The sequence below is a fragment of the Indicator indicator genome, chromosome 10, assembly GCF_027791375.1.
Source record: "Indicator indicator isolate 239-I01 chromosome 10, UM_Iind_1.1, whole genome shotgun sequence".
Classification (NCBI taxonomy): domain Eukaryota; kingdom Metazoa; phylum Chordata; class Aves; order Piciformes; family Indicatoridae; genus Indicator; species Indicator indicator.
The window spans coordinates 24,713,143-24,735,638 of record NC_072019.1 but is presented as its reverse complement, the minus strand read 5'-3'; the positions used below and the strand labels follow the sequence as shown (position 1 = coordinate 24,735,638).

General features: G+C 39.7%; 1 protein-coding gene across 4 annotated transcripts in view; it reads right to left on the bottom strand.

The window, feature by feature from the left end:
• The window catches only part of ELAVL4 (ELAV like RNA binding protein 4), a 60,955-nt gene that overhangs the window by 21,121 nt on the left and 17,338 nt on the right, over positions 1-22,496 (bottom strand). For 2 of the 4 annotated variants that reach the window (XM_054384613.1, XM_054384614.1), the window contains exon 2: positions 18,168-18,408. In XM_054384613.1, the coding sequence (XP_054240588.1) occupies positions 18,168-18,408 (241 nt within the window). Of the gene's footprint in view, positions 1-18,167; positions 18,412-22,496 lie in introns of those variants that run through there. The other 2 variants (XM_054384616.1, XM_054384615.1) reach the window with 1 other exon arrangement.

Genomic DNA, 22,496 nt, shown 5'->3' with positions numbered 1-22,496 from the left:
GGTCAGAATAACAAAAGCCTGTTTTGTTTAAGATTACAGAAAAAAAACCTCCCAAGACTCATGCTGACTCATCATCAGATAGTAACAGTACAGGGGGTACAGCTGTGTTACATACATCTGAAGAAGCTATATCAACTAGCAACCCCAGGTGGATGTTAAACAGGAGCTCCTAAAATCATACACCTTTAAATGATTACTCATAGAGAAGAGCCTCCAAAAAAACCAAGACAAATGGCTCTTGTGATTTTCAGTAATTCTTACTGCACCAAACAAATTCAAGGAACCTGGAGACAGTTTTGCACTGGAGTGTGTAGTGGGTCTGGCTGAGATGGAGTTAACCTTGGGGGAACAATGATCTCGGATGTAAATTGTATGTTGCAGGATGTGACGCAGCAAGAATGACCTGAGCTGACAAAGGGTGAGTTTCACAAGGAATAAGAATGCAGCCGTGACTGAAACCAAGCTGGTGTTGGTGCCCAACAGTAGAATCTACTGCTTCTCCTGTCTTGAACTGTACAGATGGTGCTCCTCCCAACAGTAGCCTGAGGGATGGGCAAGATCTTGGGAGAGGACACAGCTGAGCCAGCCGACCCAAACTGACCAAAGGGAGTATGACTTCAGCACAGATATAAAGGCTCAAGTGGAAGAAGGAAGTGTGGGGGCATTTGTTGATGGTGCCTGTCCTCCAGAGCAACCAGTGTGTGTATTGAAGCCCTGCTCTCCAGGAGTGACATAACATTGTCTGCTGATGGGAAGCAGAAAACACTATCTTTGTTTACTCTTGCTTCTGAGCATAACCTTTTCATCCTATCAAATTGCTTCCACCTTGACTCACAGGCCTTGAGTTGTATTTTCCCTCTCCCCTATATTCATCTAACAAGAGGCATGAGAGTGGCTCTGGGGGTCATCTGGCCCCAGCCCAGGCCAAACCACCACAAAAATCAGGAAGTGAGGACTGGATGACCCAACTAAGTACAGGTCCATGAGTCTAATGCTGAGCAAGGCAAAAATTGCTGAATATTTGATACTGGACAGCAATAATACAGAATTAGAGAAGGCTAATAAAATCAAATTAGGTCTAAGGAAAATAGATTCTGTCAAACTAAACTGACCTTGAGGAGATTACAAGTTTGACTTAAATTTTCAGAAAGTTATTTAATAGCATTGATATACTTGGTCTTCTGTACAGCACATGATTTATTACTGCTCATTAATTGACTAAAGCAAAATTAACATAGCACATTAAATGGATTAAATAAGTAATCAGCCAACAGATCTCTAACAGGGAATTGTGAATAAGAAATCACCAGAAAGATGTTTTCCTACAGGTCTCTCAGGAAAGATCTTGGTCCTAACTGTTTATTTCCATTGATGAGTGGAAAAACACCAAACTCCTTGCTCCTGAAGATCGTTAACTGCAGAAATACAGGATAAGGGGATAAGGACAAAGAGTGTAAAGGTACAAACCAATTTTAGCTCTTCAGTAAACTACAAATACATAACATTCAGACAACACAAACCTAAGATTGTACCCCAACAATCGAAGTTAATGTGGCATATATTTAGCATGGGAAATGAAGGACTTGGGTATAGGGTGACACATAATTCAACCCCACCTCAAGATTGTAAAGCTGCCAGAAACTTAAAATGGTTGTTCTTGGCTTAAAACCCATGCACCTAAGAAACTGCTGCCTCTGATCTAGCTATATGCTTCCTTACCAAAGCACTTAGCCTGTTTCTGGTGGACGTGCTTCAAGAAAGATACTGATGCCTTGACAATGACGCCATGAGAACAGATCACAACACTGAAAAAATTCAATTGAAAAATGAGGGTCAATCTGTTAGGGTTAAGTTGAGCCTTAACACTACTACTTTAGTACTCATTGCAAGTACAGACCCATTTATTTTTAATTATGTCTACACAACAGATAAAGCTTGGAATTACATATCCCAGGTCCCACTGCTTCACAATGGAATCAAAAGAAACCAGACAAGAAACTAAAAAGCAAAAGCTGTTTTCCTGGGAATGCATTTGCTCTGATTTTGACACTGAAGGTAACATTATTTTAACTGCCTACCAACCATTTTGTCAGCTCTTCCACCACTGGAAATTCTCAAAGTTCAGATTTTTTTCTTCCTGAAAGCTCAAGTAGAAATTAATCCAGGTAAGTTCTTGGCAAGGTGTCTTAAGTGCTCAATAATCTTTTCTACTCAAGCTCTACCAATACGCTGTTCCTGCTGGTTTGTTCTCTATATAGTTCCTAATGCAATCATTCCCACAAGGGAAGTAGAAGCAAAATACTTTCTCAGACAAAGAAGCCTTTCTATCACTGAAAACTACTCTAAAATCAACTTATAGAAGAACACAACTTTCAATTGCTCACCTATGACTGGGTAAGTTTAAAAAGATTTCAAAATATCCTTCTTTACTGAAAATAAATTACTCTAGAATACCAAGTCAGGTTAAAGGACTATACTCCCTACTATGGGCTGTCACTCATGAAAAACAAGCACAAAATGGGACAGCAACAATGCAAACTACCTTAAATTGTGGTTTTGTTGTACCCTGCCCAAATGTAAAACCTAATTAAGGCTGCCTGCTTGACAGCTATAACATGAATGCCGGCAAGCACCGATGCTTTCCTCCGACACAATCCCTTCCTTCAGAAGTAGGCCATGTCTGACAGCTCATCTTGCATTAGCTAGGCAGAAGCAGTCAGACTGTAACAGCCTTCAGTTACTCTGGGTTTGGTACCAAAAGATGAAATAATGCTCACCATGAATTGCTTGAGCCTCTGAGTTCAATTTTCCCCTGTTCCAACCTGAGCGAACATTTAGAGAAGCTGCTGATGCCAGGGTGAGCTTCTATTGAAGCAGCTGAAATAGACCTGCTGTCTGCCTGTGACTCTTCCAAGCAGACCTTCCCCAATGATTCTCATAAACTGGGTACATTCCTAATAAATACTATCTATGGGTGGCTGTCAAGGAAAGCAGAAAACAAGAGGTGGACTGGAGTCATCACGCTTTCCACTTTCTAAATAATGGTAACAGAAGAGATGTACTAATTGAAAACAAGCCCTGCTCCAGCTGGCAATCCCATTTCAGAAACAGCTCTGTGAGCCTCCGAACTGTTTCAGATGTGTTTTAAATACACTCCTGGAAGGACAAAAAATGGCAGCAACTTGTATGAAAAGCTGCATGAAGCAGGGGCTTTTGGAAAGGGTTACATAAATACTCTTAAGATACATTCAAAATATACAATGAGGGGTCAAGTGAATTGCCTGATACTGTTTTTTTGTTGTTTGTTTCTATGAGAGTTACCAACAAACAGAGCTGTTTACCTAAAAACAAGGTATCAAGCTGAGGAAAGGAGGGAAAATGCAATCTGAGGAGGCCACTTCAAACTGTTCCTTGCCTGATGCTTTTTTCTGTACCAATAACATCAGCCCCATTCATCCTTCATCTCTTAATTGAGGAGAAACCCCAGCAATACACACTGCAGTCACAGGAGAAACAAATCATGAAGGAAACAGCCTCTGTGCACAGTGCTCCTAGGACCAAAACTTGAACCTAAGTCTGCCACTGTCACAATTCACTGTAATCCAGCTATGAAAGTAAATTGTTCTGTGCTTACTGCAGCTCTTTATCACTCCATCCATCTAATCTACATTTTATTTGGAATACAGACTCCTTGGACAAACTAGGATTTATTTTGCATATGCTGTCCATAAATAGTAAAAAATATTAAAATATAACTATCAATTTCACAAGTATTTAGGGGAAAATGTGTAGTCACTGAAGGCAAAAATAAGGGAAGGTTTTGCCTCACAGGAATGTGACTGGAAACAAGTTTTGTTTGGGGAATCTTCCATTGAATTACTGCATTTAAGGTGCCCTTGCCAATTCCTTTGAGAAGATCCCCCTTCTAGATTAGGAAAAGTCAGCTGTATTTAAACTGAATCAATTCTAGAGCCCTATATAAGCTTTGATGCTGCAGTGCATTAAGGAGCACAACTTATCTTGAGTTAAAAATAGCCATCAGCGAAATTTAAGTGTCAGTATATCCCTTAAGTTCCTATCGGAGAGGAAAGCAAGGTTCCAGACTCACACTGGCATAAATCTTGTAACAGATCCACTCCTAAAAATCATGTTTGCAGTTTCATAACAAATAAGCAAGCAAATTTAAATCCAAACCTCAGGGAGAATTCCTGCGTTCCACAGGCTGAAGCTCAGCTCTAGCTAGAGCACCTCTAAAGGCATACATGCTGACACAAACATGCTCAGATGGGACAAGATTCCTCAAGCAAACTCTTCCCCCTAAGGCATCAGAGCCCTCATCCCCAAATAGCAAAGGCTAGGTCCTCCCCATAGGAAGTCTGCAGAGAAAATTCTTATCACTGCCTTAATCCTGGCAGTGCCAAAGAGACTTAGATAAAGAGCTCATTTGTGCAGCAGACAAGCCTTTTCAGGGAGCTTGGGGGGGAGTCAGGAATTGCACAATGAGCTCCCATGGGAGCTCCATGCACATAGGATTTAATACACCAGTCCAAGCAGAGGGGGCTTCTTTGCACCAGGCCTTCTTCAACAGAGACACTGTTGAGTGATTAAAAAAATCCCCCAAAGGAAGCCCTTGCAAACAGTGTGCTACATCCCACGTAAAAATCTCCCTCAGGGAGAGGGTAAGAGGGAAAATGAACCAGACATTAAAATTGAGTGAGTGGTGTCTATATCTGAATGGGAACTGCCAGATACCATGACAACAAGCTTAGGAAAGAGGAATAAAAAAATCCAATGTTGCCCAAAATATGAAATAAAGCCTTGAAATTTAGCTAAAGTGATCAAATGATTAGTCCTAGCAAGTCAACTGCAACCCCATGACCTTCACAACTCTGGAAAAAAAAAAAAACAAAACAAAAACATCAAGACCTGACCATGGTGTCCTCAAAACCAAAGCAAGACTCCTAAAACCCACCTGCAAGCTCCCCAGAAACAACATCATTCAACTAGCGCCTTGCCAAGTTAGAAAGCCTCACTTAACTAGGCATTGCCAGAGGAGATCACAAGTTTTGTCCTCCCTCCCCTGTATTTTTGACAAATCTCTTAATGCAAGATGGTGTAATTTAATGTCTTACTTTGCAGCAATGCTGAAACAGTAGCAGTTCTGGTGTAAATTAAACAGCAATTGACAGAAGCTGCTATTCCTCAGACACAGTAGTGATTCTGATTCAGAAATAGCCTCACACATCCACACAGAGAACCAAACAAGATGGTACATGCCTTCAGAGAGCCTGCTGCTGCCCAGCACAATTAGATGATTCCAAAAATTCTACTCCCACAGAAATTTGCAGAGGACTTCCAAAACATGCAAAGACTCCATTTTAATCTTGACCATGCAGGCAACATAAAACATGCCCACTCTTCCAAATAGTGCTGTAGTCTAAGAGGCTTCCAGCATTTCAGATGTTCTGTATCTCACCTGAAACAAGACTCAGCTTTTACCCACATGCTACGGTTTTAACAAAGTCAGCTGTGTACTTGAGGACATGGACTAATCTGCATGCAAAGCTTAAGTGGTAGTTTGAGACAGATGATGCTGACTTGGCTGGAGTCTTCTGCAGTTCCCATCACTGTAGCCTGGAGGCAGTTTATCTCTGCCACACACCTTTTCTCACAAACACCACTGATAAAAGTGCTTCTATTTCTATTTTGCAGAAGAGAAACTGAGAGGCATCAAGATTTCTGGGGTAAACTTGGACAGAGTAACAGAGTCACTAGAACAGGGATCTAAAACTGCATATCCTCCACCCTAAGACAGTAACCTTATTATTGGACCCTTGTGAGTTGTGTCAGGCTGGCAATATCTTGTAAACAACACACATTTCATGCTGCACATTTATCCTCCTTTGTTTTCCTGCTTTATCAAGCTTCTTTAACTGTAAAACTGGATTTTAAGCATGGTGTGTTCATACTACTGCAAGCAACCGATTAAGTATGTTTTCAGAAGTTACTGTTCCTGACATAAGACAATAGTATTCCATTTCTGAACAAATATTTGGATTTCTTCCCTCCCTAAGCTGACATCTCTTGCTTCCCTACTTTTCATCTTCTCCTCCCCCTTCCTTCGAAGAGCACACAGCCTCTGAATTAGCAGCTGTTCTGAGAAGAGCAAGGCTGCACTCCTCCCCGCTTTGTCCCAGAACAGAACAGGGACTGTACTATAAAAATCTAGTGTTCTGGGGACAGGCATGAATGGACAAGAAACAGCCACGACTTGTCTAGCCCCAACTGAAAACTCGATGCTGGAGAAAGAAGTTAAACAAGAATGCAGATATTAGAAACAGGCTAAATTAAAACACTAGTTAGAAAAAGTGAAAACAAATACACCCAAGAAGAAAAAGGGAAGAAAAAAACCAACTGATATACTGGCACATCAAAATTAGTACGCAGCAGCAGGATGCAAAGAAATCTGTAACAAGAACTTAAGAGTTCACTGCATTGCATAAAGTGTGCAACGGGTAGTAGGAAGCAGTTCACATCCTGAAGAGGCGATGTAGCATCATGGGAGAGGGGACACAGCACCCCTGGACCAGTGTTACAGCACAGCAAAGATTGCACTTAAGTGTAACAAGGAATATATGTACTGGAAAGCAACAAACTGAAGACAAATTTCAGCATCCATCAGGTTTTCAAATCAGGAGTATCTTAATGCATGAGTGCGACTTAAGATGCAAGATAGGACATGTCCAGTATTAAAACATAGAAATATGCTATCCTTTGGCTAAATTGTCTCTGAAAGGAGATACGGAAGCCTGTGGATACTTCACACGTACAAGGACTGACTGAATATGAAATATTACAAGCGTGCTACTTGATACTTACCCGTGAGAGAAAATTAAATTAAAGGAGGGTAAAAATATTACATGGTCTGAAGGCTAAGAGAAAAGGCACTCCAGTGAGAACCAGTAGGTCATGGGAGAGGTACAAGCTCCATTACAGCATACGTATCTTCCCCTTCCTGCATGCCATTCCAATGCTGGTGCTTCTAAAGTTCAGATGAAAGTGGAAGGCACTAAAAATTATTGATAAGTAGAGCAGAAAGTGAAAGCAAGCCAGAAGAAACAGCAATTTTTCACTGTCAGACTTCAACCAAAGGGACAGTAAATTCCCATCACAGTGATCCCATACCACGCACGCAATTCTGGCACAAATATACCAAGCGTCTGCAAATTTAACTGAACTGCTGCAGGCACCCAGAGTCAGAGCTTATGAGAAAATCCACCCCTCCAAAAGACAATGGTACTGAGTGGTGGAGCGATGGGGATAAGAAAGGCTGAAGGACAGAATCACAATAGAAACTATGCACTGACTGAGGTTTCCATTTTCATTGTGGGTCTGAACTGCACGGGCAGAATGAATAGTCTGTTGTGGCTTAAAGTAACACACAACTTGTTTTAGAAGAAGGATTTGTTAAAAGGCTAAGAACGCAATCTCTCTACAAAGAGCTATGCAAGCAGAGGAATTGGGAAAGGAAAAGGACAGCTAAGATATGAAAGTACAGTGCATCCCTCAAACCTAGAAGCATTTTACGTGCAAAGAGTGGTAGTAACACTTCTGGTCTAAAAACAAATGGTAGAGGCACATAGAAGTGGAGAAAAATAAGGGTTTGTTTTGCAAAAGATGAATATTAAGTAAGACATAACAATACACTGCAGCAGCAATATCTGAAACCTGGCTGACTGCAAATTCAAAAAGCTCTGGTAATTTTGTCATTAAATGATTTAATTTATCAACATTCAAGGGTTTGTACCTCAAACTGTCAAAAAACCAAAAACCAAAAGCCACCACAACAGTAAGAAATTTTACAGTAATTCTGAGCAATGACTCAGAATACTTATTTTGTCTCAAACAGCCTACTAATTAAACTCCGAGTTCCACCAACCAGTTTTTCCAATGCACAGAGGAAAGTAATTTGTTATAGACTGGAATACAAAATTTAGTATTAACAACACAACCTGTGTCTGCACCATTTTTATTCTGATCAGCAAAAACAAATAAAAGCTGCGACCTGACAGCCAAGAAAGTTAATCTGTAATAGTTAGACCTACACAGATTACTTCACATAGCATAGGAAAAGATGCTGAGGAAAGTAAAGTGATTTTATTGTATTCCAAAATGTACTACCTAAAAAAATTTTGCTACTAATCAATACTTACACTGCAGAGAGCCTACTTAAATTCACTTTGGCTCTAAGACAAATCTTTCAATAACTTTAAAACAAGAGCAAGAATTGAAGTATGTTTCAAATGTTCATTGTATTTTTTTTTGTACTTGCAGATAACAAAAGTAAAACTACTTAAGGAGAGAAATAGTATGAGCACACAACTGAGTCATAGTAAGTTCTACCACAAGTTTCTTAATTTTGTTGAAATGAGTATGCTCCTTGAATTTTCTGCTCTTACAGGTGGCAGATTTCATTTGAACTGACCAACACCATCTCCTGCAACATGATCCAAGTGTATGGCACTGGATATACCATGTAGGGATGTTGCTAGCTGACCACCACTGAAAACAGTACAGGTTTTGATACACATTTCATGCAAAAAGGCTTTTCACTGAATTAAATGTACAGGTAAAGGGGTCTGGGGGGAAGACCACATTTTTCCTCCTTTCCCCCCCCACCATTTGGCAAAGCACTTCAGTGTACCTTACTTGAAACAAGTATGTACCACATCCATACTAATAAACCATCAAGGTAAAAAAGCAGCTACTCCGAAGTAGTAAAGTACAAGGGATAACGATTTTATCAGTCCAGATCCCAAGTTGTTCCATGTTCGATGTTGTGTTTCTTTTGGTTTAAGACAATAACTTCCAAACCAGGAAAATACTTATAGAGAAAAAAAATAGAGAAATAGAAGAAAGATGCACTGCTAAGTAGAAATGACACAGATACAGCACAGAACACAAGAGTCTAAAAAAGGCACTGCTGGAGAATACCTTTTTCTTGTTACACATCCTATCTTCCTGTGCCCTACCTACCTGCCTCACAACAGGGAAAGACAGAACACTCCCAACATCTAACCAACAGCATCCTAAGGAAGAGGAAGGTGGCCCCGTTTTGTGGGTCCTACAAAGCTATAGCAAGAGCAAGCCCGTTGGTATCTAATTTCAAGTGCTTTAAAATGTGTGAGCATAGACAATTAGCTGCATAGGGCAGCAAGGCATGTCAGACCTACTGCAGGAACAGCAGCCCCTCTAGTACAGCAACAATTAATCATACTGGCAACGCTGCCATTTGTTTGCTTGCAGGTGAGTATGACACAGCTTTTTGTCCATCTGCTTCTGCAACACCCCTAAAGAAAACATCTAACTGAAGAAAGCCCAGTATGGGCTCTTGTGAATACAAAGTATTCAATTATCCTGCCCCTCCCCACACTCACACTGATACAGTCCACTGATTAAACAGATGCTGCAAGAGTCATCAAAACAGCAGTACTGGGTCAGAGCAGAACTCTGCCTGGTCCAATATCCTATCTCCAGCAGCACCTATGAGTCAGTAACTTGCACTGGAACTCCTATCAGGGCCAAGTAGGAGGATGTGAAAAGTCAGTGACAGATCTTGCACAATAGAGAGTAGCAGCTGTGTCCAACAGATCCTAGCAGCGAGGCAGCCAAAGCAGAGCCAGTGAGTCAAGTCAAAGAAATGGACTTCAGTGACATGCTTTCTTCACCTCTTTCTCTAGAGTCAAAACCTCACAGGGATGAAAGAGACCACAAGATAATGGCATCATAGAAATCAGAAACATGGCATCTGGGGAAAATCTGTCTAAACAGGCATGTACAGGTGCAGAAGGGCCTGAACAAGACTCAGGCTCTACCACAAATAATTTACAGTCAGAGGCTGCAACACCCTACCAATGACAGCTCCAGGAATGAAGTGTAGGATACGAAGGATGCTGCTGAAATCCAAAGTTGTACACTTGTCTGTTGGCCACTTCCACCAGCCAAGAGACTACCGAGAGGATTGGTTACCAGTGCTGACTGCAAATGTGCAACTGTCAGCTGTATACAAAGGCTGTTGGATTCCCAATTCAGTCAGCAGGAGAAACTACTCTGAGTAGGAGAAAAGAACAGATACTAAGCCGTGTTAAGGATGGAACTGAACCTCTGAAGTTTTCTGGAAGCAAAGGAGAAGGAAAGGATTTAAGTCCAGGAAAGACCTCCATGCACTGAGCATCTCCAAAAGAACTTCCCTCTCTACAGATGGTATCTCAACTTGGCAAACACACAAAACCCAGGTTGGCTTGAAATGGATACGAGTTCAAATCACAGTTAAAACACCTCCAAAAGCAAAGATCTGAAGGATGGTGTGTGAAGAGGTACTTTGTTTCATCAGTATAGAGACTGCACATAAACTGAGCGAGCACAAACCACAGAAGAAAAAACAGTTCTGAGGACATACGCTCCCATGGACACTAGATACCAATACTGAAGGTCTCTGGTTAACTATTTCCAAAAATCAAGGTAGAGAGATCTTGCAGAGATCTTCTGACTGTAGAGAAAAGCACCTGCCAGCTAGGAAGTCAAGTAATGACAAACCATCCTGCAGCAGCGAAAGCACAAGAAGTTCATGGCTTGCTGAGTCTGAGGAACAGCTACTGCAGGCAGGTCAAGCAGGCTTACTACATGCCATCCTAAAGCCAAAAAGCAGCTCCTAATGAAGCATTGGTAAAAAGCAGTCTTACAAAAGGGAGAAAAGGGATAGGCCACTTTCAGAACCCAAATGGGTTGCTATACAACTTGTCCAAGAACAGAAGCAAGAGCACTGGGGAAAGAGAGGTAGAGATAACAGATGTAGCACAGCCACACTGCTCCTTAGTATGGCAGAAGGTGTTGAGTAGCAGGGAACAGATGTATGCTGGGAAACATCAGCCTCAGAGCCCTGACAAGTATCTCCTGGTGCACTGTCTACTGTTTCCCCAGAAGATCCTGCTAGAAGAGAGCATTGCTAGTGGACAAAGCTGGCAACCTCTTAGAGACTTCCTGGAACTCTCATTCCTTTCCTCCCCTTCCTCCTTGTCCTTCTAGGGATAAAAGGAAAGAAAAAAGGATTAGGGACAGAAGCTGTGCATGAGTGCTGAAGCAGGGCAGAACAAAAGAAAAACAATGTAACACTGGAGGGTAAGGGTGGATAGTCAAACAGATGGGTGCACCACCAGAGCTGTTTCACCTGGCTCTTCACTGGTAGAGAGTTATCTTCAATGCAGATGATATGAAGGATGGGGAAAAAAGGCTCAGAGTAGGTAGTCTTATAAATAAACTTTTATCTGGAAGTCAATTTCAGGTGGAGATGTGCTTGTGCTGTGGAGGAAAACCACACTGCTAATCCTTCCTCACTAGACTTGACGGAAAGGTGAAGTTATTTACTCAAAACAAGCAGTTAGAACTGAGGAATAAACTAGGTACGCATTAAAGGCATTTAACACACTTCAGAACAAAATCAGGATTGAAACTGCTGAAGTTAATTAGAAAGCTCTTCCACAGCACAAGGGTCATGCCTACTTGCTTTCTGCCTATTTACCCCAGCACTCATTTCAATTGCTTTTTTCCAGTAATCAAGAAATCAAAATTCTTTTGTTTGCCCGCACAGAGCATGCACCAGACTGCAGAGAGGAGATAAAGAATATGAAGGATGCAAATTTGACCATTTTCCTCAGTATTGAAAATAGGCATCAAACCATACAAAACACATTTTAGAAATCCAGCACTAAGACAACCACTGTTCCCATGTTCCCTCCCTAACACTGCACTGGTTCTTAAGAGATTCCCTATACTGCCAGTTTGAGGAGCACTATTAAGTACGGCCTTTAAATGCAATCAAACCAAACGCTACTTGGAGAACAGTGAATAACAGTATGTAAGTTTGGGAGTTTTTACCCTGTTCTGAAGGATGTATTATTTCTCATCTACTACTAGAGCAAAGCAATTGCTGCTACCACTTGGTTTAAGAACTGTACCAAATAAATGATCAGATATCAGTGACTAGTTATCAACGCTCTATGGCGAATTACTGAAACCCCCTTCCAAGTCAACAAGGGAATAAACTACCTGTACAAGATATTTTTCTCCTAAACCCTGTTATTAGGTGGGCTTATGCCATGAGGCATAAGTGTTTACATACTTTATAAAGAGTTTATAAGTCTTATCTAACATAATCCCTACATTCTATAATCCTATCTGTTTAGTGTATTTTAAGTGGGGAAAACCACTGGAACCAGTAATATCTCAAAATAGAAGGCACTTTTGAAGCACAATCAGTGAATTGGACATCAAATATAAAAGCAGTTTATACTCAGATTAGACTACCAGTCATTTAGGATCAGGTAACTTAATGCTGGCTTGCACAGCAAGCTATATTTATCTGCATATGGGTCATTTTTTCTTCCACTAGGAATCAGTTTTGTTAAAGGGCATAACAAAACTCCTAGAGAAAAACACATACAAAACACTGGTAGCCTCTGTGCATGAAATTTTAAGTGAATAGATGTTCTGTCTGTTGCTTCTAAACATGAATAGTTACGAACTATTTCCTTGAATAAAAACAAATATTTTCGCCCCATGACAAAGCAGTACAATTTCACTAAGATCTCTGCAATTTCCAGCCAGTCTTTGAAATGCAGACTTAACCATGCAGTGGTTACCTTGTGGGCATGAACTGTATTACCAAAAGGCCTCTTTCCTATAATGAAGTTTAACCATTAACACTAGTTTTGCTTTGTGTCTTTCCAACTGTGGTAAGCTTTGAGTCCCTCTCTGATCCCAAGATGGGCACCATGACCTCTTATCTACTCTACCAGCCATCAAAATGTCCCACTCAAATATGTAAAGCTTAGCTGTTGCCCATTGCAAGCACTGAGCCAATACTGGAAGACTTCTGCTTAGCAAGGAAAGCTTAAGTAGCTTTTTTTGTGCTGCTGCGCATTTGCTATCAGATTCAAGAGCTTCCCTCCTGGACAGTCATTGTGTTGTTGAGGAACATGATCATACCTGGCTTCTTTCCTTCCTGCCTCCTAGGCTCACCACTACAGTGTGCAACTAGCAGCTTCTGCTCCTGAGGATACAGACCTTCTCCATCCACTGCCTCCAAAACAATTACCAATTCTAGAGGCTGAATTCAGCCTGATTAACTAGGTGCTCCTGAGTTCAGGGAACACCAAGCATACAATCACTGAACATCAGTTCAGTGCCATCATTCACTTAAAATTTGAACAAAATCTGGGTCATGGGTTTTTACAGCAGCACCTCTTCAACGTGTGCTCTTAACCTGCTCATTATACAGGGAGACAGGGAAAAATAGATGTAGATGACAGACAACACCAAATCAGGCAAGCATGGACATAATTCCCAAGCAGGAAGAATTTTGATTTCAGTGGAGAAATGATCACCAAACATTGCTCACATGGAAAGAGATTTTCCTGTATTCTCTCATATGCTGCATTATGTCTGGCTCTGCCATTTTGTTAGCTGGCATTACTTGGATCACATGGCTGAACATCCTCAAGATGAGGAATAGACAATCCATAACTTCTAGAGAAGACTACAGGTAAACCAGCCTATTTTTGTTCTCCAATGTATGACAACACAGATGCTAGTGCTTTGACTCAAAAACTTCCCTGTCCTCAATTTTCACTAGGATTATCAATATTTATGTGATACTTACAATGCCATTAAACTGCAGTTTTAATCTAAGACTGCATCAGTCCTATTACAAATACCTGAAACTGAAGTGGAAAAATAAATCTTCGTGCATGACCTTAAAAGAATTGCAAATTCTAAGGGAACAATTTAAAAAACAAAGTTGTATTTTGGGAAGAGCAATGAATTTCCCAAATATGCCTGTGAAGAACACCAAATTGTACCAAACAGCGGGAATATGCTAACTCTGTTGTAAGTTAAGTGACACAGAAATCCTGTATTGATAAATATTTGCTTTTCAGCATGCCTGGATCATTGTAACACAAGAGACTTGAAATCCAAAGACTTGAAATATAGATCATTGGAAAATGTGGAGACGTAAAATCCTATGTAGATCACTTAAGAGCTCAACTAAGGCCACCAAACGAATTAAAAAACTGTTAACAAACGTTTCTTCTCACATGAACTATGTCAACAAGGACAACTCACTTAGCCAGCAGTAATCACAGTGTCTCTGATGGACACTATGGTGACTGGATCTTCTGTTTTCAAAACAAGGGATGAAAAAGTTCAGGATTTCTTCTCAAAAATCTCAGATGAATGTGAGCCCTCTCCTTCCCCAAGAGAGGAATACACATATATATCACTGGCTTTTTTTGGACAAAAGAGACAAAGGACGTCTGCCATACTATGTAGCTTATCACTGCTTCTAAGTTCTGAGCCTCACATCCATCTGAAGCTGCAGTCTTCCTCTGTGAAGTCACCTTCCTTCATCTAATACTGATCTAAAATGTTTATGCCAATTAGTTTTTTAACTCAAGTTCCTCCTCATTTTTTGAGAGCAGCTGATTAAACCTGAACAACTGGGTTGTTGGACGAAATATGCTGTAGCTATGAAATGGTACAGCAGGGACCAGTTTCACTGTTAATTTAAAATGCTAGAATTAATTAGGTAGTGTAAATGAAGAATTTAATAAGCACACTTTACAACCACAAGTTCTGCTTTTATTAAACACCCCTGCCAAATGAAGGCAACTATCTTCGGTCTGTTTTTCCTCGTCTCGTTCCCTTAAAATCTTTGCACTGAAAAATTTTTTTTTCTATTTCAACCCCTCCCCCATAATTAAAATGTATGCCTAACTTCCATCTCCTCTTCGAAGTCATTAGCATCTCTTAAAAATGCTACTGTATATCCTGCCTGTTCTGAGAAGGTACCAAACAAAACCAAAGTTTACAATTTTGGTTTTGAATACCAAATTAAAGGCTGTCTTCGAAGCTGTCATTCCTATTCAGCTGAGTACGGTGTACTACCAAATTAGCATATTTTTTTTTTAAGTAAAGGAATATGCTTGTTTAAACATATGCCTTTCCAAAGCGAGGGGTAACATCACAAATCAATTTTCTTAAAAACCCTACTACTGTTCTAAGACTGCAAAATGACTTAGAGCAGAAGATAATTCCTGACATACATTGTTGAATCCATTCTCAAGTTAGTATAAAGGGTTCATATCATGAAACTTTCTCAAAGGGGTTCTGTACGTTTAACAGACTGTTTAGCTTTGAACTCCTTCAAAAAAGTATTTTGGGAACCAAAACGTTTCAGAAGTTCTGTGTAATTCCTTAATGGGACAGGGGAAATCAAATCTTCTACACGAATCAATTCAATCCTATCCAGCCTCTGAAATACATTTGAGATTTTCTAATACGGTTTTGCCAGGGTAACTCTAACAATGATGATTTGGTTCATGACCTTTTTCTGTTTCTTTAAACCACCTCTCTGCAGCTAACATTTTATTCTTTCCTCTATTTACCTTAGCAAGAAGGAGACAAACTTGCTATGGAGGCAACCCATGTTTTTAATGAAGGAGCTCCAGCATTTGTTTAGATACAGCAGCACACACCCGGTCAGGGTTTATTAAACACAGAATTTTGAACAGAAACAATCAAACAAAACCTAAATTGTTTCCACCTAAATTGCACTTCACCAGGTCAGCAAAACCAGCAAGAATTTACAGTTTCTTCTGCCATACAACTTTCACTGTCAAAAAAAATTTACATTGACTTATAACAAAAAAAGCAGAGACTGAAAAGTCAGTCATTCCTCTAAGAGCCAACTGGCATACTTCCAGCCCTCCCAGCCCCCCCAAATATTCCAGAAAGCCTCATGAAGAACACACTTACATGACAATCCAGAAAAAAAGAGTTGGGTATGACCTTAGTGCATTTCCTTTTTTTACTCTCAACATTCTGAGAACTTTGAAAACATGGACTGCTTCTGGCAGAGGACTACATTCAATTTACTCACTCTGAATTCAATGTGAGGAATGAACACACATCCTAAAATTTAGTAACACTGCACACTGCCTTGATAACAGGCCTGAAAATCTCAGCAGATGAAATCTTGTTTTAAAAAATAGCACAGGTTTTGGAGGACAATTCTTTTTGTGCACTTGTCTTGCGCTTTTATCACTTCAAAACAACATGTATGTTCCTCAATCACTTAGGGGTCATGTCCTCAAAAGCATCTAAGATCTTTTTAAAGAATATTTTATTTGAAGTATCTCACTCATCAGAAAGATTTATGCATTTTGTATGAAAAGAGAAAACTAAGCAAAAAAAACATCCAAGAATCAGTCAGAAGATAATACAGCAAATTTCTCACATCTTGAAGTACAGAGACCAAAGCCTGGAGATGGAATGAAACAAAAAGAATACTGTTCCTAGCTGATGAAGTAATGGCTCTGTCCAAAATAGCCAATTCTGTTTGAAAATAACACTGAATATCTGAACTCTTGAAACTATCTTGCAAGGAGAACAGCCATGAATTTGAGGAATATAGAAAGCAAAAAAGCTCATGAAACACAGGGCCTCAAGCTAGGCACACTACACTCCTGCAGATGAGGGTTAAATATTCACTTCTGTCTGAAATAAGTGAAGCAACCTCAAACTTAATTTCACAAATGATTTTCAGATTAAAAGAACAACTAATTTGGAGCTAAATTAGTTTGGTGGCATATATCAAGGCTGGTATGTCACACCGGCATACTGGGCCAGTTATGCTTATAAAAAGACAAATTCAGCTATTTATATGGAATTTTTGGAGTGGGAGGGTAAGTGGGTTTTAAGTGGAAAAAAGAACAAAGAGTTAACTCCATTTTCAGTCTTCTTTCTTTCAATACCCCTAAAGCTGTGGTCCAATCAGAAGATATATTGAAACAGATATATCACAGTCGACATGCTAAAGAAAGGTCTGCTGGACTACACTTTCTGAGGACTTGAGCTGCCCTGCAGCTACTGCCATTTGGTATGTGCCTTGTGTTCAACCAGAACATTGCTATATGTCAGGAAGTAAATAAAGCAGCATTGCATGTTTAAAAGCACTAAGCAGATCATCCTAACGCTGCCAATACAATGGCTGCTATAGAAGTAGGTATGAAGATTTGCATTTTAATTCCTCATCTTTAGATGGTGACTCTTTTCCACAGAGCACACGCTCAAGTTGCCAAGAGTGCATCTCAGAGGATATGGCTCCTTTTCTGGAACTCTTTCCTTCCCAAGGCTGCTGGTCTGTGCTAAACATAACAGCACTGGTGATGCACTGAACAGCAGTGAAATTTCAGCTGTTCCCCACCTACGGTGCGAGTAGACACAAACCCTATAAACTAACCTATAAAGCAAGCTATAAAAGCTGATTGTTTATGCCATGATCTTGTGCATCAGTGGACTCCTGGCTGTGGCAGCAAGGATACACGGCAGATTAGGTTTATCTGCACCCATCCACACCTCCTGTTAGCAAGAGTGCAGGCCTCTCCTCTCTGAGATAGTATTTGACATGGGAGGCTTTTCTTCTTCTGAAAAGAACTACTAATGGATGTTGCTTCGTACAGAAATGGATCAAGTCAAATTACAATGTTTTCAGAGAACAGTGTTCATTAACTGATGTCCATAAATGTCCAAATGAGATCCAGAGCAGCACATCCCAACTACAGACCACTGCTGTTTGAGAACGCTGTGGTGGGCAGAGTCATCTTGACTTAACAGTGTTATTATGTGGAAATTTGATTAAATGTATGGTAAGGTTCAAAAGAAATCATCAGAATTAGGAATAGTCAGTTGGCTCAAGCTATTCAGACTACCCTCCAACAACTTAAGGCTATGCATAATAAAAACCAGAATGATCAGGAAAGCCATGTCATCTGAAATCTGTGGGAAGGAGCTGCACAGCTACATGCAGAGTGACAATGTTCATACCTCCCTTCAGATCTCCATGCAGGCTCAAAGATGAGGGGCTTGTCCTACAGTGATATTAGATCCAATGTATGTCATGGAAAACTAAAGGCTTATCACCTGAAGAAGTTTACCACAGTATCTGCAGTCTTCCCTGTATTAAGCACTTGCAATTCAAGCACTGAGGTTTTGCTGACCTTAAGTGCAAGCTGACTTTGATGCATGTAAAGTCAACATGAAGTGCTTACCTGTAATTTTGTCTCTCACGAGCTTGCAGGATTCGATTTCACCAATGCTCCCAAAGAGACTCCTGAACTCCTCCTGGGTCATGTTCTGGGGTAAGTAGTTGACTATGAGGTTGGTTTTGCTGTCATCTGTAGCAGCTCCTGTCTGCATGGGGGAAGGGCAGTTTCTACTGTTGCTGGAGGGTCCATTGGTTGTATTGGAAGTAGGGCCATTCGACACCTGAGGCTCCATGGTGCTAATTATCTACATCAAAGTAAGAGGAGGAAAAAAACCCCTTAAGTTTCATAGATACAATAGCTATTTTTAAAGATACTTATAAACAAGTGAGTAGGTAGCATTCATGGCCAATTTAGATACTTCAACAAAAACCCGGCTTGATTCCTCTGTTATTGTTGCAAAGTAGGTCATGCTAGTCTTTGGCTGTGAGCATATACTAAGAAGCAGTTAAAAAAAAAAACAAACTCCTTTTTTTGTTAATGCGAAGCCGATTTCTGCTTTCATCACACAGCCATTTTCACAAATGTAAATTTAAACCACATAAATTTAATTATAATTTAAGGTAATAATCATAATTAAAATTATAGTTCCATTAAATCAGATGAAGTAAGTGTAGGGCTCTATATGAAAAGGTAAAATATTTTACCTATTTAATAACTGTATCACAGAGTGCAATGACAACAACATTAACCAGGCAGAGTCAATCTGCAACGTGTCATCATTCAGATTGCCTTCAATTAATAAATTCAGTGTCCCAAGACATACCATTTTGTGGTTTCAGTGATGACCTATATTCTCCAGTTACATTTTTCACTAACTAACTGACACCTCTTTAAATAATAAAGCCCTGGATTTGCAATCTTCAGAGATACAAAGGTCTTAAGATATTTACTGAAATCAAAAAAGGTTTAATCAGGGAAAGGCTTAACAGGCATAGATGCAGGCTGGAATTTTAACAAGCACATCTATCTCACAATGTGAAACACCAGTTTCTCAGAAAAGAGGCTCAAACAGACCAACTTCCAAAAAGTGATAAATAAAAATCAAGCTTGGCTAACTGTGTATGGGACAGAAGCCCCATTGTCACCAGTGCCACTGGTCACATGCGTAAAGCTGCCTGCATGTTTATCTGCAGGCTGAGGACTGAAGAATGCAAGTTTTCATCTGAAAACTGCACAGGGAGACAAAGGAAGCAGAAGAACCTAAGTACTTCAAGCCTTTTCTATATAGGTATTTGCTTATACTATCGCTTCCAGGCTGTCTTCACTGTCACCAGTGCTGACAAGGGAAGGACATCTTATTTCAAATGTGGATAAAGTAAAGCAACACAAATGGTGGCTTTTGCTGTCTACTGTGAAGTTTGTGACGTGCAACTTCACTGGTGTTTCTTACCAAAGAGCATCCCTCAGATGGGCTCAGCCTCCCTCCATGGAAGACTGAGTCAATGATCCAAACTGCTGCCCCAGGCAAGAGACTCCACTGCCCATGGCCAGAGACAAACGCAAAGAGAATTGAGGGGTAAGACACCACACACTCTGAACCTTGTGTTCATCCCATACTGTAATTATAATTACTCAAGACTTAATTTGCTTTCTTTTTTAAAACCAGGGAGGTACATGTTGTGATAAATTAGGCCTGTAATTCAGAAAGACTGGAGAACACACCAAGAAAAGGAAGAATATCTGTTTAAAAACTAGCTGCATGATGGTGGCTTAAATTACTAAATAGGTCATATTCCAGTAAATTTTTTATATATATATATTTTAATTATATCTTCAAAATTGAAATGCTTCACTGTTAGTTTAATGCCTCATTAAGAAATAACTCTTCATTAAAATTCCCATTGATAAAGTTTTGAATTACTGGTATTTTTACCATCAAGCCCAGGAATAGCTACTCAGTTTAACAATTTTTAAATCAGAAGATGACTTGCCACAGTGTTTAGTAGAAAGGCCTTAAACCACCCAGCAGAATAATTTTTGAAAATCAACTCCACAAAAATAGCAGCTTCTTGAAAGAAATTGACACATCCAAACCAGAACCCCCCTGCCAATTACCAGCCATACAGCACCAAGCTCTGCTAACATCCTGTCAAGCTGTACCAAACCCATCTACTCTTCAAGACTTGGCTTTTTACCCACTATCAATTCCCTTTTTCAATCTCATTTCATACATGTATTTCCTCACGTATACTACTACATGCTTCAGATGCTGCTCTATTTAACTTCGATTCCAGCTGTCCTTTGATTTCTGCACCTTCACAACCTTAGGGCCAAACACCAAAGTCAACTCTGAGCTTTGCTAACAGCCTGCTGTGGGGTTGGGGTTTTGCACCCCATGCTAGCGAGCTTCAGCTGAGCACAATGTGCTCACCTACACTGTATTGGCACCACCTTCATGGGAATTGTGGGGAGAAAAATTCCAGCTCTGACAATAAGACACAGCAAAAAGATGAGTGAAGCTGCTGATGGGGTTAACCATAGCTTTCCATGTGCATTTAAACCATCTGACCATATCCCTTCCAACAAAACCCCCCAACAAATGTAAACTGCAATTTCAGGAACTCCATCCTGCCCTTCTGAAGCTGACAAGAATACCAGACTACTGGTTCCAGTTACAGCACAAGCAGGACTTCAGCACAATGTACCGAGGAAGGTGTATGATCTATAATTAGCAACAGACACAAAAGCTATCTATAGTATTCCATTATAAACAATAACCCTGAATCTTTTGTAATCTGCAAAAAAAAAAAAAATTGAAACTGGCTGGTGTCCTACTTACTCATTTTGCAAACATTTTGACCATGCTTACCCCTTCCACACCAAGCAAATATGCAGAATTAAGCAGGATATTTAACACTTTCGGAACATGGAGTAAGCTGCTCTGTAAAAGCCCCTTCTTGAACAACTGCATTTCCTCATACAATACATCAAAATATCTTAGCATAAACTGAAGTTACACCATTTGTCAGGTTTTCTTCCTAGTTACTCTCAAGTCCAATTAAGTTTTCCTGATTTTTTTTTTTTCCACTACTAGCATGGAAAATTAAGGCACTTATTTGCCCTTCAAATTATTGCAGAGTTGTAGGTTCGTGAAAATCGATTTGCCACATAAAAAGAAAAGATAATGGAGAGAGAAATGCTGAAGAATTATTTAAAACATTTCTGGTAAGTATTTCAGATGTATTTTTTTTTTAATAGCATAATTTTAAGTCTACATTTACAGAGTGATTTCTCTCCAAAAGCAGTTATGTACCAGAGCTTGCATTCAAAGATCTTAGGAACAAAAAGGAATAATATTTATTTTAGATGTACAACGATTCAGGTCATCAGTAAAGACTTCAATTCTTAATGGTAACAAACAGGTAAGTCTTAGCTTCGTTTTCCAGTGTCCTCTCCTCTATATGTCTGAAGCTCAAATTCACATCAGTGTGCATGTACTGGGACATTTATCATCAATGACCATTTTTAATATTAAGTAGCTGCTGATCCCATGTCAAATCAGCATACTACAGAAGAGTAATATTATTTATTCAAACAGATTTTAACAGGTCATTTGCCTTTTGTTTTTTCTTTATCTATCTATCCACAATACTAGAACTCAGGTTTTCCAGTCAGTACCTAACACAAGCATTTTTGAAATAGATATGCTCATTTATTGGCCACAGTCATCATTCCTTATGTTTTAATTACTGATAGTAACTTTTTTTTTTTTAAACACAAGAAAGTACTGAGCTGCAAACTCAATTCTACAAAAATAAAGGAGGCTCTCTCAATCAAGGGCTTACTTAAATAGAGGCAAAATAAATGCGGGAAATTCAAGAACGACTTAACCCCAACATTAACTTTAAACCAAAATATACCCTTATGCCTTGAAAATTATTATGTCTCCATACATGCCACTTAGAATTAGCAGCATCTCTATGCTTTTGCAGACCTTCTCTGACCCAATTTAGGCAGCTACTACTGGTCTTGAAATGTTACCGTGCAAATGTCATATGTGATGACATTCACATGCTACTGGTATAAAGAGATACTTTGTTTTGGTTTTGTTCAGCAACTTGCTAGACTCCCAAATACTACATCACCATGTTCTACACACAGGATTAACAGTACCTTTGAAGAATAAACTGCAGTTATGATTGATAGACTGATAATTTAGCCATTAAAAGTTTGAATGTTCTATCTTCATAAACACTCAAAAAAATACTTCGTGACAGAAGTTATAGACTACAATTTTGCAAGTTAAAGGCAACCCATATTTCAAATTCTGGCTGTATTTCATCAGACTGATGCTTTACAAAAATGCTTTCTTGGTGTACTACTTTTCTCAGT